The sequence below is a fragment of the Leptinotarsa decemlineata genome, unplaced genomic scaffold (assembly GCF_025532065.1).
Source record: "Leptinotarsa decemlineata unplaced genomic scaffold, Ldec_3_MD MMD2_tig00000882_RagTag_RagTag, whole genome shotgun sequence".
In the NCBI taxonomy this organism is placed as follows: domain Eukaryota; kingdom Metazoa; phylum Arthropoda; class Insecta; order Coleoptera; family Chrysomelidae; genus Leptinotarsa; species Leptinotarsa decemlineata.
In genome coordinates, this window is record NW_027412556.1 from 11515416 (window position 1) to 11531226 (window position 15811).

Sequence of the window (15811 nt, forward strand, 5' to 3'; positions counted from 1 at the left end):
TGGTAAATATACACTTCCGAATTTATTTTGCCATTCAGAAAGGCTGTTTGAACATCCATTTGTTCTATATGCCAACCTTTACTACATGCTACTGACAATAAGGATTTAAGTGTAGGCATCCTTGCCACTGGTGAGTAGACTTCTTCCTCTAGTTCTCTTGGTTGTTGATATCCAAGGGCCACTAATCTTGCTTTGAAAAGATTATTTGGCTTTACTTTAAATATCCACTTGGCTTGAATAATTTTATTACCATCTGGTACTGAACTTATATCTACCAGTGTCCATGTTTTATTTTTGTGTAGGCTGCTCAACTCATTTTCCATGGCCTTTTTCCAATAAACCCTTTCGTTTGATTTTACTGCTTCAGAGAAAGTATTCGGAACTACTACATTTGAACAATGTGCATCTATAACATAATCATCATGCCATACTGGTTTCTTTCTGATTCTCTTCAGTACCTCATTTGTCACACCTTCAGTCATATTCTCAGGTTCTCTGTTATTTAGATCCATTTCCTCTCCACTAGAGTTGTCGTACATGTCTGATTCGTTACCATCACATCCATTTCGTATCAAAGTACTTTCATTCTCTTTTGCACTACTTTCATTTTCTTTTTCATCACTTTCATTCTCTTTTGTTATTCTTATGTATCTCTCACCTTGTTCAATAAATTTAACATGCCTACTCTCAACTATTTTGTTATTTACTAAGATGCGATAACCCATATCACAGTAACCTATCAAAGTACCTTTTTCAGACTTAGGTTCCAGTTTATTTCTTTTTGTATCAGTTATTCTAAGAAAAACAGTACTACCATATAATTTCAGATTAGATACATCAGGTTTTCTGCCCATAAATATTTCAAAAGGAGTTTTGTCAAAATTATTTTGTTTTATTACCCTATTGCTCAAATAGGCAGCTGTTCTAACACATTCTGGCCAATATTTTTCATCTAATTTTGCATCAGTTAATAAACACCTCGCGCTATTCATGAGGGTGCGGTTATATCTCTCAGCTACCCCGTTTAATTCATGAGTGTAACTAGGACTTGGTCTCAATCATATACCGTTTTTTTTAGCAAACTCGCAAAACTTTTTATTTAGATATTCGGTTCCCCGATCACACCTAATTTCTTTAATTCGTTTTCCCGTTTGATTTTGAACTAATAATGAATATCTTTCAAAGCAATCAAAGACTTCATCTTTTGACCTTATACAGTATACTATAACTAATCTACTAAAATCATCAATGAAAGTTACAAAGTATTTTTCACCTCCATAGCCTTCTTGATTTATGGGGCCGTTTACATCAGTATGTATAATTTCACATAAATCATTAGCTCTTCTTCTGTTATTATGAAATTTCAAATTTGCCATTTTTGAGGTTATACAAATTTCACATTTAATGTTTTCTTTCTCTAAGAAATTTGGTAACCCATCACATACTTGTTTCTTACACATGTTTGACAAGAAATCAAAATTGACATGACCTAATTTCTTATGCCACTTTTCTTTTTCATTTAGAATAACAGAATTGTTGGAAATTAAATTGAATTCTACATTACCGGATAACTCGTACAGGTTTTGTTTCTTCTTAGCTCTAGCGATAACCTTGTTCTGTTTATTAATAATTTCTAAGTAATTTTCTTGGGCCCATATTTTGTGATTATTATCTGTAATTTTTGACATGCTCAACAAATTTTTATTCATGTCAGGAGCAAAATAGCAATTATTTATTACAGTTTTAATTTCACTGTTACCTACTTTAAAATTTACAACAATGGTTCCTACAGCAAGAGCTTTAATAATATATCCATCACCTACCTTAATATTTATATCTCTATCTAGCCCTTTAACTTCTGAAAAGTACTTATCGGTATTTACAATATGGTCGCTGCAGCCACTATCTAACAACCAGGTTATTTTGTTATTATCAACAAATTTCGGTTCTTCTTTTTCTGACTTCGTTAGCATCACCTGGAAGCAATTTTCTTCTGATCTATGATTCTCGTTAACCTCCGCTGAATTTCCTGCTGATTTTCTTCTTCCTCCTCTATAATTACCTCTATAACTTGGGCTTCCTCTATATCTACCTCTGTTTCCAAAACTTCTGCAGTAGCGTTTAATATGCCCGGGACGTCCACATCTGTAACATTTCTGTTCAGTTTCTTTTCTCTGGAAGTGTTCTTCATATCTGTTAGAGCTAGAAGCTTGTGAGTTGAAAACATGGCCTTGACTTGTATTTTTGTGCTCTTCTGTATTATTCCTTTTGAAATCTATTAACAGCTTTGACTTAACGTATTCAACAGTTCTTTGGGTTGGAGCTAGTGCATCAATGATATCTATTATCGTACTGCATGAATCTGGTAAAGCTAACAATAGATAATTTAATTGATCCTCTTCCTCAATAATTTCTCCAGTATTCTTCAATTCATTTATATGCCTTTCAAATACTGTTATAAAATCCTGAGGGTCATCTTCTTGTTTCATTTTTAAGCCCAGCAATTTTCTCTTGGCAAGTAGTTTCAGTGCCGTTGATGAGGGTTCATATATTGCATTCAATTTTTTCAACTGCTGCTGTTTTTTCGTTTATTATTAGTTCTAGTTGTGCATTGCTAACCCCTTGTACTATTATGGACCTAGCTTTTACATCAGATTTCTTCCACTGTTCAATACTTGCTGCCGTACTTCCTGTACCTTCCGGTATTTCATTATTTAATACTTCCTTGCAATTTTTAGTCTCCAGTGTTAACAACAATCTAAATTTCCATTTGGCCCAGTCTTTTCCATCGAATACCGGCAGAGAGATATCATCTTTTTTGTCCGCCATTTTCTTTCTTTCTGTTTCTTGTGCAACTATTCTTTTACTGCAATTTCTACTCGTTTTGCCAACCACGCTCTGCTACCATGTTAAATAAACGGCGTGAATCATTTACACTGATTTTATTTGGCGAAAACGTGTTACTATACAAAAGTTCAACAACATAAACGTATATTCTTAACAATCAAAATAATATCTTGAATTCAGTTTCGGTCATACTTGTTTATAACTAATCTTCATCCGTGAAACACACACACATCAGGCGGGAGTGACAGGTGACATAGAATCTGATTCGAAAAGAACTATTATTTAACATTATTTTATTAGTTTTTTTTAAGTGATTTTAACTTTGATTGTAATTTTCACAGTCACACACAAACTGGAAACAGTTTATGTGACTTCTTAGTTTATTAACTTAACTTGTTTTTACTATGTCTATATTCTATATTTTATATTGTACCTGAAGTTAATAAAAAAATAATAATAATAATAAAGATGATTATACATCTTGGGGCCATTATACAATACAGAATTTTTAGTTAAAAGTAGAATTAAAAATGGAAAGGCTTCAATTTAGGGTCTGTCGTGTGGTATAATGAGAGACAATCGAGGGAAGTTCTGTTCTATGTTCATGCATCAAACAAAGTGTTTCTAAAATGAATATAGCATATAGTGGTGAAAATTTGTTTGCTACAAAAGAAGGCCTACAAGAATCTCGCCGCCTGGCTCTACAGAGAAATCTTAATGACATTTTCTACAGTTGAAAACCAATTTCCAAGTAGAAATTACACTTCCCAGCTCCTTGTAGTTGCTAAATTTTATCTGTCGGCAGAAAAATTTTCGTTGTTGGGGATACGTGTTCGATCCCTGCTCTGGAAATCGATGGATGTCTTGTACAGTACTCTTTATGGCTTAGCGTGTTCACTGCATCATCGCCACCAAAGTTTCTGATTAATACAATTTATTTTAGAAATCAATTCGTCTGCGAAATAAAGAATGAAGCAGACAGTCGACCAGACAGCATATTAGAGATCATTTTGTTTGTGTAAAGCAAATAAACAAATGAAACGAAGTAATCTATAAAAAGATATTTAGCTCTGGCTGAAAGTGATGCACATGAGCGTTGGTGTTACTTCATCATGCATCATAGATAACAGATGTTTACAATATTAACAACGTAGAATCTTCACCTTCACTAACAGATGTGTTCTTATCAGGAAAAATATTTCCGGGTGTATTTTATCTGTTCACACAAACATAGATTTTCCAGAAAAGAGAAAATAACACCTATTTTTCGGTATCTTGGGAAAAACGATAGTGATAAGTGGTGTTACTACTAACTGACTATCGATTCAAAAAGAATAGTTCGAAAGATACAATTAGAAATGCGTTTCTCTCAAACTTTTCAACCTGTTCGATATTACTTTCTTTCAACAGGACTATTAGCGTTTGAACAGTTCAGTTTGCAGTAATACTAGCACATTTCCAGTTATCCCGTTATCAATACAATAAATAGATCACACTGTATACTTCTTCAACTCAGGACTTTCAACAGGGAGAGTCTCCAGAGCTTTCGACTGCAAAGTAAAATATTTCATTGTGGTCTTTTCCAAAAGACCTTTGATTTGGTAACATATATCCCTGCTACTGTGGCACAATTTACATTGGAACTACCAATTGTAGCATAACTACTAGAGTGAAAGAACACAAGGGTAGCGGTCACCATATGCAACCGAAAAAATCCGAAAGAGAAAACATGTCCTAGCATGAACAGACCTCATAATCAAATATGAGCTTGAACTTGTATCCTGTCTATGTCAATCGTTGCTGAGACTGCAAGATATAACCTTCGTCCTCGCAGTCAACGCACATACCACTGATGATGTCTGCTGCAGTAGTAGAAGAAACGTTTGGTTTTTCAGGTTACATTCGCCACTGCCTACCATAGTCCGGTCAATTCAGACATTCGAAGCTACCTAAATTCTCACCAAGCTGAAAATCAGTAAGATTGTTTGAAATATGATTTTAAAAAAATTTGAAAGTTCCCCATCTTTCCGCTGTATGAAAAATTTTTGATTCAAGGTCAAAGGTCAAAAAATGAGTTTTTCGCGATTTTCAGCAAAACGGTAAGTTTTATCATAAAAATACTTCAGACATAAATTGTAGACCATGAAATCATCTACAAAAAATGTTTCAAAACTTTTTTCCTATGAGCCACCGTTTTTGAGATATTACGATTCAAATAGTTGTAAAAGTTGTTCTTGTTCGTCTTGTTCTTCTTGTTCTTCTTCTTCTTCATCAACATCCTGAGTATATGTAGACTATGTTAATAGCGATGTATCGCATGTCGCCTCGTTGGATTCAAACGGATCCTCCACTGTTGATGATTCAATATTATAGCACGACCGGTCTTGACAATGTGTGCCAGAGAACAAAACAGTCCGGTTTTTTGCAACTACATTTAACACTGCACCCCTTTTTGCAGTTGCAAAAATTGTGTTCAGCAGTTTTTCCGGCGCAGGTGGAAGTATAGTTTGGACTGGTTCTAATGGAATGTTGATAAACAAACCACACTTGAACTTGTCAATATACCTGAAAAAGATGTTGATATGTTGATGAGCAGGAACTGAGGTTGGAGGAAGACAAGGTAATTGTATTTTTTTTTACATTTGGTATTTTTAACGAAACATCCGCATTTATACTCATCTAAGCAGGTAGTTTTTTAGGAGCTCCATACTTAGAAAGAAGAAAGCGAATGCCGTTAGTGATAATTTCTTGTCGAGTTGAATTACTATTTTTTAAAACTTCAGCATATCGAACTAAATGTTGTTTTTCGAACATTTTGGAAACTGTTATTTTATCCCTCCTATAAAATGCAGATGCAGCTGTCATTTTACCTGATATTCTTATAGTTATAACTTATGTATATTTTATTTTATAATTGTAAGTTACAATGACCGATAGAAAAATATTTTAACATATATATAACTACAGAGATGTATATATCTGACGTACTCATGCATATTATGACGATAACAATTTCTACAACATTTGAATCGTTATATCTCAAAAACGATGGCTCGTATAAAAAAAGTATTGATACATTTTTTGTAGATAATTTTATGATCTATACTCTTTGTCAAGAGTATTATACAGGGGAATGATGGGGAACTTTCAAATTTTATTTTTAATCATATTTCAAACAATCTCACTGATTTTCAGCTTGGTGAGAATTTAGGTAGGTAGTTACTCTTATTTTTTGGTCTAATTTGACCGGACCACCTGTCCGGATTATGTTCTCCAAAATAGTAAACACGATGTCTCAAATAGTTTTTCTCAGAAAAAATATATAAACTGAAATATGCCTATTAATAGTGCTATTAAAAAATATATCAAACATGGTTTCAAGGATATTGTATAGTTTCAAATTCGAAATATGTTGGAATTTTTGAAAACAACCCAACCAATTCATTCCAGTCCTTATGTTCACATAGTAGAATGCCTAATATTGATTTTTGTAAAACTCCATACTGAAGATATTCCCAGATATATTTAACAAACACCATATTTTTTTCTCATATTAAACTGCCATTTTGTTTCAGATTCATCCAGCCTCGTGCGATAGAACATTTCGTCAACTTTTTCAGATCAGATAGAGATACCTCTGCCAGATCAGACCTCTATATCAACGGTGCCATCATTATCATCGTCAGCTTAGTCAGCACCATCTACAACCACAATTACCAACAGTTACTAACGGAAATCGGCATCAAAGTGAGAACAGCCATAGCTGCCCTTTTATACAGAAAGGCCCTCAGGTTAGGACCGAATTCCCTGTCCAGTTCAGCGATGGGGAGGATATTGACCCTCATAACCAAAGATGTGTTTGCCTTCGAGAAAGCTTTGACTTTTGTGAATGATATGTGGATCGGATTGATACATATTGGGATTGTTTCGTATCTCATTTATCGACGTATAGGAATTACTGTTGCGGCTGGTATCGGCTTTCTATTGATGATTATTCCATTACAAAGTGAGTAGTAGCGTCATAATTTATAGTAGACCACAAATCGATTGATTATCCGCACTGATTGTTTTTGATATTGTCGGTTGGGAATTCTAAGATTTCAGTCACAATCTCAAGCAGAGACCGATATGTTTGGGAAAAATTGAATATCTGTCTGGCAATGACGTCAGTCACCAACAAGCAGTTGAGTTAGTTCAGGAAGTGATTCAACTAGAAATAATCATTTAGAAGCATTTTTGTTGATATAACACAACAAAAAAATATTTTTTGAATGTTTCCTACACTAAATTAGTCAATTTCTACTAATTTTGGGGTGATAAAAACGAAAATAACAATGAAAAATTTTTATTAGCTCTGGTTTTTGAGATGCACAGTACCTAATCTTAAAGAGTAGTTATACTATACGTGAAAAGTGAAAGTACATAAAACAATATTGTTATGTTTCTTTTAGAATATTTTAAGTACAAAATTAATAAAAAAAAAACATTATTCTTAGTGTTTTGACAAATGAAAGAAGTTTGTACCACCAAATTTCAATTAAGTCCATCCGATTCATTGTAAGATCGCTGTCGTTTAGCTTGTCTTTTATAAAACACTTCTGGAGCATCCCTACACACAGACCAGCAGTAGTCTGCAAGCATTGCTTCATTCCAACGGCCCTGATATCTCTGTTCCATTAAGGCAATGTCTTGATGGAATCTTTCTCCATGTTCGTCACTCACAGCTCCACAGTTTTGTGGAAAGAAATTAAGATGAGAGTGAAGAAAATGAATTTTTAAGGACATGTTGCATCCAAGTTGGTGGTAAGCTTGAAGAAGCTCTTTAACCAATGCTGTGAAGTTATCATCTCTTTTTTTACCTAAAAACCCATGTACAACCCCCTTAAAGGCTTCCCAGGCTCTTTTTTCATTTCCTGTTAAAATCATGTCAAAAGCAGGATCATTTACGATTTCACGGATTTGAGGCCCAATAAAGATGCCTTCCTTGACTTTAGCATCACTCAACCTGGGAAACTTTGCTCTCAAGTACTTAAAAGCTTGTTCTTCCTGGTCCATGGCCTTCACAAAGTTTTTCATTAGTCCCAACTTAATATGTAATGGGGGAAGGAGAACATCCTTAGGATCTACAAGAGGCTCGTAAACTACATTTTTCTCATTAGGGTTTAGGTCTCGTGTAGGCCAGTTCATTTTTTTATAGTGAGATTTTCTATCCCGACTGTCCCACAGACACAAAAAACAACAGTACTTGGTGAACCCTAATTGCATTCCTAGGAGTATAGCAATGACTTTCAGATCACCACAGATGTGCCACTTGTGTTGTTCATATTTGATTGATTGGAGAAGTGTTTTCATATTTATATACGTTTCCTTCATGTGAACTGCATGACCTATAGGAATAGAGGGTAGCTGATTTCCATTATGCAGAAGTACAGCTTTTAAGCTTAGTTTTGAAGAGTCTATAAACAGTCTCCATTCAGATGGAGTGTGATCCAAATTCAAGCAGTCTATCAAACCATTAACATCAGAACAAACTACGAGGTTTTCTTTTTTCTCAAAAAAAGGAAGCAAATCTTTTTGACGCTGTCTGTACTGAGATATTTTCACATCATGTTTTAGAAGATTCCACTGTTGTAGTCTTGACCCTAACAGCTCAGCCTTTTCCTTAGACAAGCGAAGATCTCTTATAAGGTCACTCAACTCTGCTTGACTAATTCTGTGCGGATCACTAGACCTATCGCTTACCTCAAAATCAGGGTCATAGGATGTAGAAGGATGGGTTGCTCCTTCTAAACAGTCTTCATCACCTTCCTTTAAAATTTCATAGTTTTGGGGTGGAGAAGGGACTGGCAAATTGTCTGAGTGTGGTACAGGCAGAAGAGCAGATGGGAGATTAGGGTATTTAACCGTTCCTCTTTTCTTCATAGATGAACCTTGCTTAATGGGAGGAGTTAAGCAGAAATAACAGTCGTCTGTATGATTGGTAGGCTCACGCCAAACCATAGGTACTGCAAAAGCCATGCCCGGTTTGTATTTTTCAGCCACTCTCGCAATATGACGGAACAAGAATTACAACATATCTGAGTTGGTCCCCAACTTTCACACCAAAATAATGTTCATAGGATGTCTTAACGATAGGTGTCATTTTACGTTTCTGAGCCTTAAATGTTATTTCACCACATATATAGCAAGAGCTATCGACAGAATTCACACACTTTCGAGGCATTTCAGATCAGCACTTAAATTAATTTGAAAATCAACTTCACACGATAATTTCAATAGCAACCACGTGCGTACAATTGACAAACTCACATAGGTTATGTTTACTACTTAAGAACAGCTGATGAAAGGGGTGTTATGTAAACAAACATGTGTACCAACTGTTGGTGATGAAATATTCCATTTGTTGAAAACTCAATATACATATATATAATATAATGATACTATATCTTGAAAACAAGAGCTAATATATAATTTTTATGGTCACTTTCGGTTTTAACACGTGGAAATACATTAAAATCATCTAATTTCAACCCCGAAACAAAAACTTTGTTGTGTTGTGATTCAACGATTCAACTCTAGATTAATCGATGGTCTCATGCATCTCACTTGATGATCAAACTAGTCAAATAATTTGATACAGGATTGCTTGAAAATAGAACTACCACGAAAACACAAAACTGCTATAAGAGAAGTGTACTTCATGAATCCTTTTGAGTCAACAAGAATTTAGATTCTCTCTATATTGACCGTTACCTTGGTCTGAACGAGATGATCAGAATTTCGTAACCGAGTTGGAACCCTTTCAAAATATCCACAGGAATCAATTCATTTCTAAGGATTAAGAGTTTGACTCAACTCAGGTTAAGTTGAATGGAATCGAAAAGAGGAGAATTCCTACAGGGTGATATTTTTAACACTTTGGTCTAGCATAGTCGCGTGAATAACAGAGATTCTTGACACTAGATAGAAGGCTTTTCACATGAACTTTGGAGTACTATATTACTATATATATATACATTTTTATAATGGAGTATTCGTGATTCAACACAGGATAGCACTGCTTCATATGTATTTCTAGTAAGCTGTCTTTGATGAACTTTATCAGGAATACATCGCTACCACAGATGACAATGTGGTAAAACAAACTTCATTTTTACCTGAATCCACACTTTTTCTCTAAGGGCAACTGAGCCCAACACTGGTTCAGCAACTACAAAGAAACTGTTCCAATTGTTCGGGTGTAAAGTTATGGACCCATGTTTCATCCATGATTATGAAGCGATATAAGAATTCTGCTTGACAACACTGTTTTTTGGAATGCCTACTCAGTCTGCTAGCTCGCGTACTTTCAGTCGACTATTCGCTATCGCATAGTGGATTTTTTTTCACCGTTTCTGGAGTCGTCACCTCATTTGCTCGAGCACTGCGATGCTTGTCTTGGCAGCTCGTAAGGCCTCGTTAAAACTCTACTACCCAATATTTCACTGTTGTAAAAGAAGGAGCAGACTCATCCAGAGTAGAATCGAGTTCAGACTTTGAATTGGTTGAGCTCACACCTTTCAAATGAAAGTATTGTTCCACGTAACGAAGACCAATTTTCTTCATTCTCACAAATTTACCGGAAACTTTCGCTATCGATGGCTGCCAAACAAATACTAGAGAATGCATCGTCAGACCGGTTGCAGTACCTACATGACAGAATGGTACTGGATACAGTCTGTAAAGTCGTCAGGAGTTCGGGTCCCCTTCTCTGCATGATCCTTGACCATGAGAGAGCAGGAATTGGAGCATTTCTCTTTAGGGCAGCTGCCCGAGCAGCTGATGAACTTGATTCAGTTTTCGAAAGTGAACGAAAGTGATCACAACTTTGTCACCGAGTTGAAACCCGTTCAGCAAAAAGCTCATATAAAAGCCGCAGAGATAACCTCTTCTTCTAACTTCTGCGGAAACACAAGGATGAGCCAATGCTTGGAGTCTTCTTCAATAACATTGGAGACCTTGGCTTATCAAGTAATATTATTATATTAATAATAAATGAACGCATGCTATCGGTATGAAATTCGGGAGTGTCTACATGAAAGAATGGTACTGGATACAGCCTGTAAAGTCGTCAGGAGTTCGGATCCCCTTCTCAGCATGGTCCGTGACCATGAGAGTGCAGGAATTGGAGCATTTCTCTTCAGGGCAGCTGCCCGAGCAGCTGATGAACTCGGTATAGTTTTCGACACTGAACTAGGTGACCACAACTCTGTCACCGAGTTGGAACCCGTTCAGCAAAAAGCTCAGATAAAAGACGCAGTGATCACCTTACTTCTGCGGAAACACAAGGATGAGCCAATGCATGGGGTCTTCTTCCATAACACTGGAGACCTTGGCTTATCAAAGCGCCTGACGTTCGCTTTTCTCAGGTCGAGTGGGCTGAAATCGGAAACTGAGGGTTTCATCATGGCTTGTCAGGATGGTGTCTTCAACACCTTAGTCTACCGCAGTCGCGTGATGGGTATAGAGGTTCCTGACATAAGGTGCAGGGCCTGCCGCGAGGCGCCCGGTGTTGCCCTACGCTTCGGGGGATATTGAATTCGTTGTGGGGAACGAGAAGTGCCGAATTTATCGGAACTATTCGTTACCCACATTCTGGCTCATACAAGCTAATAAGCCTGATGTAGTCCTTCTCGACCACAAGAACAAAACGATATTTGTCGTGGAGTTTTCAGCTCCTGGCGAGACAAATATCGTCAGTAGAGGAGGAAAAACGGATAAAATATCGAGATTTTCTCTTCGAACTCCGCAGACTCTATCCAGACCACTCTGTCAAGATGATTGTTCTGATTATTGGAGTCCTTGGTGGAATGATGCCCTCTCTACTCTAGAATCTCAAAATCATACCGGCTTGCCGCACTAAGGCAGAAATCTTAGCCGCACAGATGCAGAAGGCTGTCATTCTTGGCTCACTGCACTTGCTCAGGGCACATGCTTCTCGGACCCAATGATCACTTATCCCACGGTGTGGGGAGTGATCATTGGTTGATAATGCTGGCGCGCCCTCCCGAATGTATCGGGGCTTCGGGGGATAAGGCCTGACCAGCGCACACTACGGTTAAAAAGAAAATGAATTAATGTCTTCATTACCAATTGATAAAAAATAAATCTCATTTTGTTCATGCAGTTGGGGCGAGATTCAGTTTGTATGTAATAATGAGCTCATCTGCTCTTCCTTGTAACTCCAAGAAAGAAACCAGAAAATAGAATAATGAATCAAAAAATTAAATCAAATCAATAGACAGGATGAAAGCTCAGCGATTAGTTGATCAAAGAAAGATATTTCAATCCGAATAATGTGTTATTGTTGAGAAAAATTAATAATAAAAAAGAACTCATTTGAGTTGTTGCAGTAACTAAAATCGTGAGGTAAGTAATTGAGTCAGTTAACAATACAAAAGGAAAACGATCGTTTGAAAAACTCAGTATGGTGGCGAGGTTTTGGAAGAGTATTTCTGTGTCTTGAGTTGAAGGAATGTACATCAGTTCTGTATTTCGTTTTATGATAAAGATGCGGTGGAGAGGTTTCCTTTGATAGTTCAACATAAAACATGATAGAATGCATTTCTCGACGATTTTTCATATGTAACCATTTGGTTATAACTGATATGCTCAAATTTGCGAATACCAAGTCGTAGGTAAATTATGCAATTTTTGTATTCTATTCATATCAAATGAATTCAAACAAGAATTATATAAAATGTCACAGAAATTCAATTCAGATAATACTAATGACTCTCATAGAAGGATTTTCACCGATCTATCCAACACATGACGAGATTCAAATGTAAGTTTCAGAGCTGCATAAGCTTTTTGTAAATAGTTACTGATATGGTGCGAAAATCTTAAGTTTTCATCAAACTACATCCACAAGTTTTTTACTCTTTCGCTAAATTGTATAGTATGGTCATTAATTAAAATCTTGCGGAGTATTCTTGTTTGAACACCTGTGAATCAACTTCATTTCCAAAAATAATAATAGATATATTTTCAGAAACTAACCAGACTCACTTGCTTCTCACAAGTATTTCTGTGATAGTTTCCAATATCATTGATGTATCGAGTCCATTAGTTTGAAAGATCAGAAAATATATATTTCAAAACTTCCTACAAGCAGAACAGCTTAGGGCAGTAGTTGAAACATTGTAGTTGAATAATAATGTACCTTTAAGTTTGCAAAATTCAGTGTCAGCCTTCACTTTTTTGAAAATAAATAAATCCGTATCAATATGGATGCCACATAATATCTCTACTGGAAGTTATTATAAACGAGTTAAACTGTTTTTGGAGCAATACCAATACCATAGAATAAATTTAAAACAAACACTGACCCCAAATACCAGAACTGCAATACAATTCCCGACTGTCCATTTCACATCCTGAAGACGCCAACTTGGTTGATGAAACGTGCGTCTGAAAGAGTGTTGCAGTTCAAGTGTTTTGCAGCTGTGTTTGTTTTGTGAAACGATATAGATATTGGAATGGGATTCCTGACATGAATGCCGCATTATACAAGTCTTTCGTTTGAATTTTCAGTATATGTCGGCAAGAAAACCAGCATGATGCGAATGAAGTCAGCAAAAAGTACAGATGAAAGAATACAGTTGACAACGGAAACACTATCAGCGATCAAGATTGTCAAAATGTATTCGTGGGAGCTCTTCTTTGAGAATAAAATCAATGATGTCAGAAGGTAACAAAGATTTTTTATACATCACTCTTTGTGTTTTCCATACCGGTAAATATCGTCATTTGCATTCTTTAGTCATTGGAAAATGATAAATCATCAGTATGTTATCAAATAACAATTCGTAAACGCGGTTTACCCACATTATTCAGCTGTTCATAATTTGCGGTGGGATTATTAAAGCTAATTAACCATAATGCATTACCCATTACATAATATATAAGTGTTTGCTTTATTGAAATGCATTTCTGAATAATTACGTATGGAATGTATTTTGAGATTTGTCAAAAACAAATCATCATCATTAGTTTTATATTGATGTGACTGAATTTAAGAAAAAATATGCCATCAAATGAAATAGAATAAATTTATTTTCCAAATAATCAATAATTTTGGGAGCTTGAAGCAGAATTCATGTCCTGAGAATCACTTCTTGAAAGGATTTACATATTGCTGCTGACAGATATGTATTTGAATTGCATAAATAAATTATTTTGAAATATAGGACAGATAAATACTTCATTTACTGGAAGCAAAAAGAGTATCTTAACACAGACTATTTGTAGCAAATAAACACAGAGCAGTTGAAGAAAAAATCACATGAAGTGATTAAATGAATAATTTCAAATTACAGCAGAAAATTTCTGTTGATGGAACATGAATACTTTGTTTGTTACCAAAGACAATTACCAAAGAAATTACTATATTTCATTTAGGAAAGAATGTACTTCGCATTGAACAAAAATTCATCCCATTATTTTGAGAAAGTCAGTTCAAAAACAGTTTTATGACCAAATCTATGGTGTATTAAATCACGAACATTTTAGAATAATTGATTTTTCATTAACAAAGTTGGATAAGAAAAAAATTGCAAGTTACTCGGATCTACTCTTATGAAGTCTACTTCAGTAATAATACCAAATATCTCATAGACCAAATGAATTTCTTGAGTAACATTCATTCAATAACATATCTCCTCAACTTTTTGTGGATATTACTTCGTGCAAATTCACATCCATCATATTTCTGTTATGAACCTCCAAAAATTTTCATTTGTACAGTTTTTGGATTTTATATAAAAGCACATAAAACAGAAGATTTGTTAACACGAATGAAATGATTATACTTTGAATAGAAACATTTTTACTAGTATAATATACAGGGTGGGCCATCGAAAACTTGACATAAAAGTTTTGGGTACTAATCTCAGGTCGATTTTTATTGGGAGGGAGTTTTTCCCCATTTATAGCGTCGTCACTTCAACCCCGGAGCAGAGGGGTGAACAACCCTTGGAATTTCAATAGGGAACTGGAGGCGAGTCGCACATCGTTTGGAAGATTTGGAATTCTCTAAACAACGGTGTACATTTTTTGTTATTTGGACGAACCATATTGAATTTAGAGTTGAAGTTACTTACTTTATTCTCATGTTAGCATATGCTCAAAATGGGCACCTCTAGCTTCCATGCAATAATAGAGATTCTATTGGAAACGTTCTTGGACATTGTGGAGCATTTCTGGAGTGATATAGCGACATTCATTTGTGATTTGTTGTCGTAAATCTTCGAGTGATATTGGAGGAGTACAGTAAATTCTACTTTTCAAATGACCCCACAGAAAGAAATCTAACGGCGGAAGGTGTGGTGATCGTGGTGGCCATTCGATAGTGATCCGCTTCCAAATCCAGAGCTGCGAAATAGTCTGATCTGAATACTGCCGAACAGGCAGAGCATAGTGCGGAGGAGCCCCATCTTGTTGAAATATTAACAGATCCTCCCGATAATTGTGGTCATTTTCAATAGTATCAATGAGAAGGGGATTAATAGTATCTTTCAGAAGTATCAAATACATTTGTCCGGATTTGAATCAGCCCAATAGCGACAATTATGGCGATTAACTGTGCCATTTAGAAAAAAAGAGCATCCATTACTGAAGCAAATGTTGAAAACAAAATGTGTATTTTCCACCGCTCGTTTACTAACCAACTCGCAAAATTGCAAGCGTAGATCAAAATCCCCTCCATTTAGTTCTTGCGTTAATTTAATCTTGTGAGAATGCATTTTGTGGGTTTTTAAAATTCGCCGAATGCTAGTTTGTGACACCCCGGAAACAAATGCTTGTGCTCAAAGTATGTTCAAGCTCAACATGGCCCAGAATTGCCACTTGTGTCGCCTCATTTGTTACTGGTGGTTCGATTTGCCGTTTTCTATTTGCCACCGATCCAGTTGCGCGAAATTTT

General features: G+C 35.7%; 1 protein-coding gene across 3 annotated transcripts in view; it reads left to right on the forward strand.

The window, feature by feature from the left end:
* Window positions 1-15811, forward strand: part of LOC111512414 (probable multidrug resistance-associated protein lethal(2)03659) — a 75083-nt gene that overhangs the window by 38061 nt on the left and 21211 nt on the right. For 2 of the 3 annotated variants that reach the window (XM_074174996.1, XM_074174995.1), the window contains 2 exons: window positions 6423-6853; window positions 13423-13579. In XM_074174996.1, coding sequence (XP_074031097.1) covers window positions 6423-6853; window positions 13423-13579 — 588 coding nt within the window. Of the gene's footprint in view, window positions 1-5334; window positions 5468-6422; window positions 6854-13422; window positions 13580-15811 lie in introns of those variants that run through there. The other variant, XM_074174997.1, reaches the window with a different exon arrangement.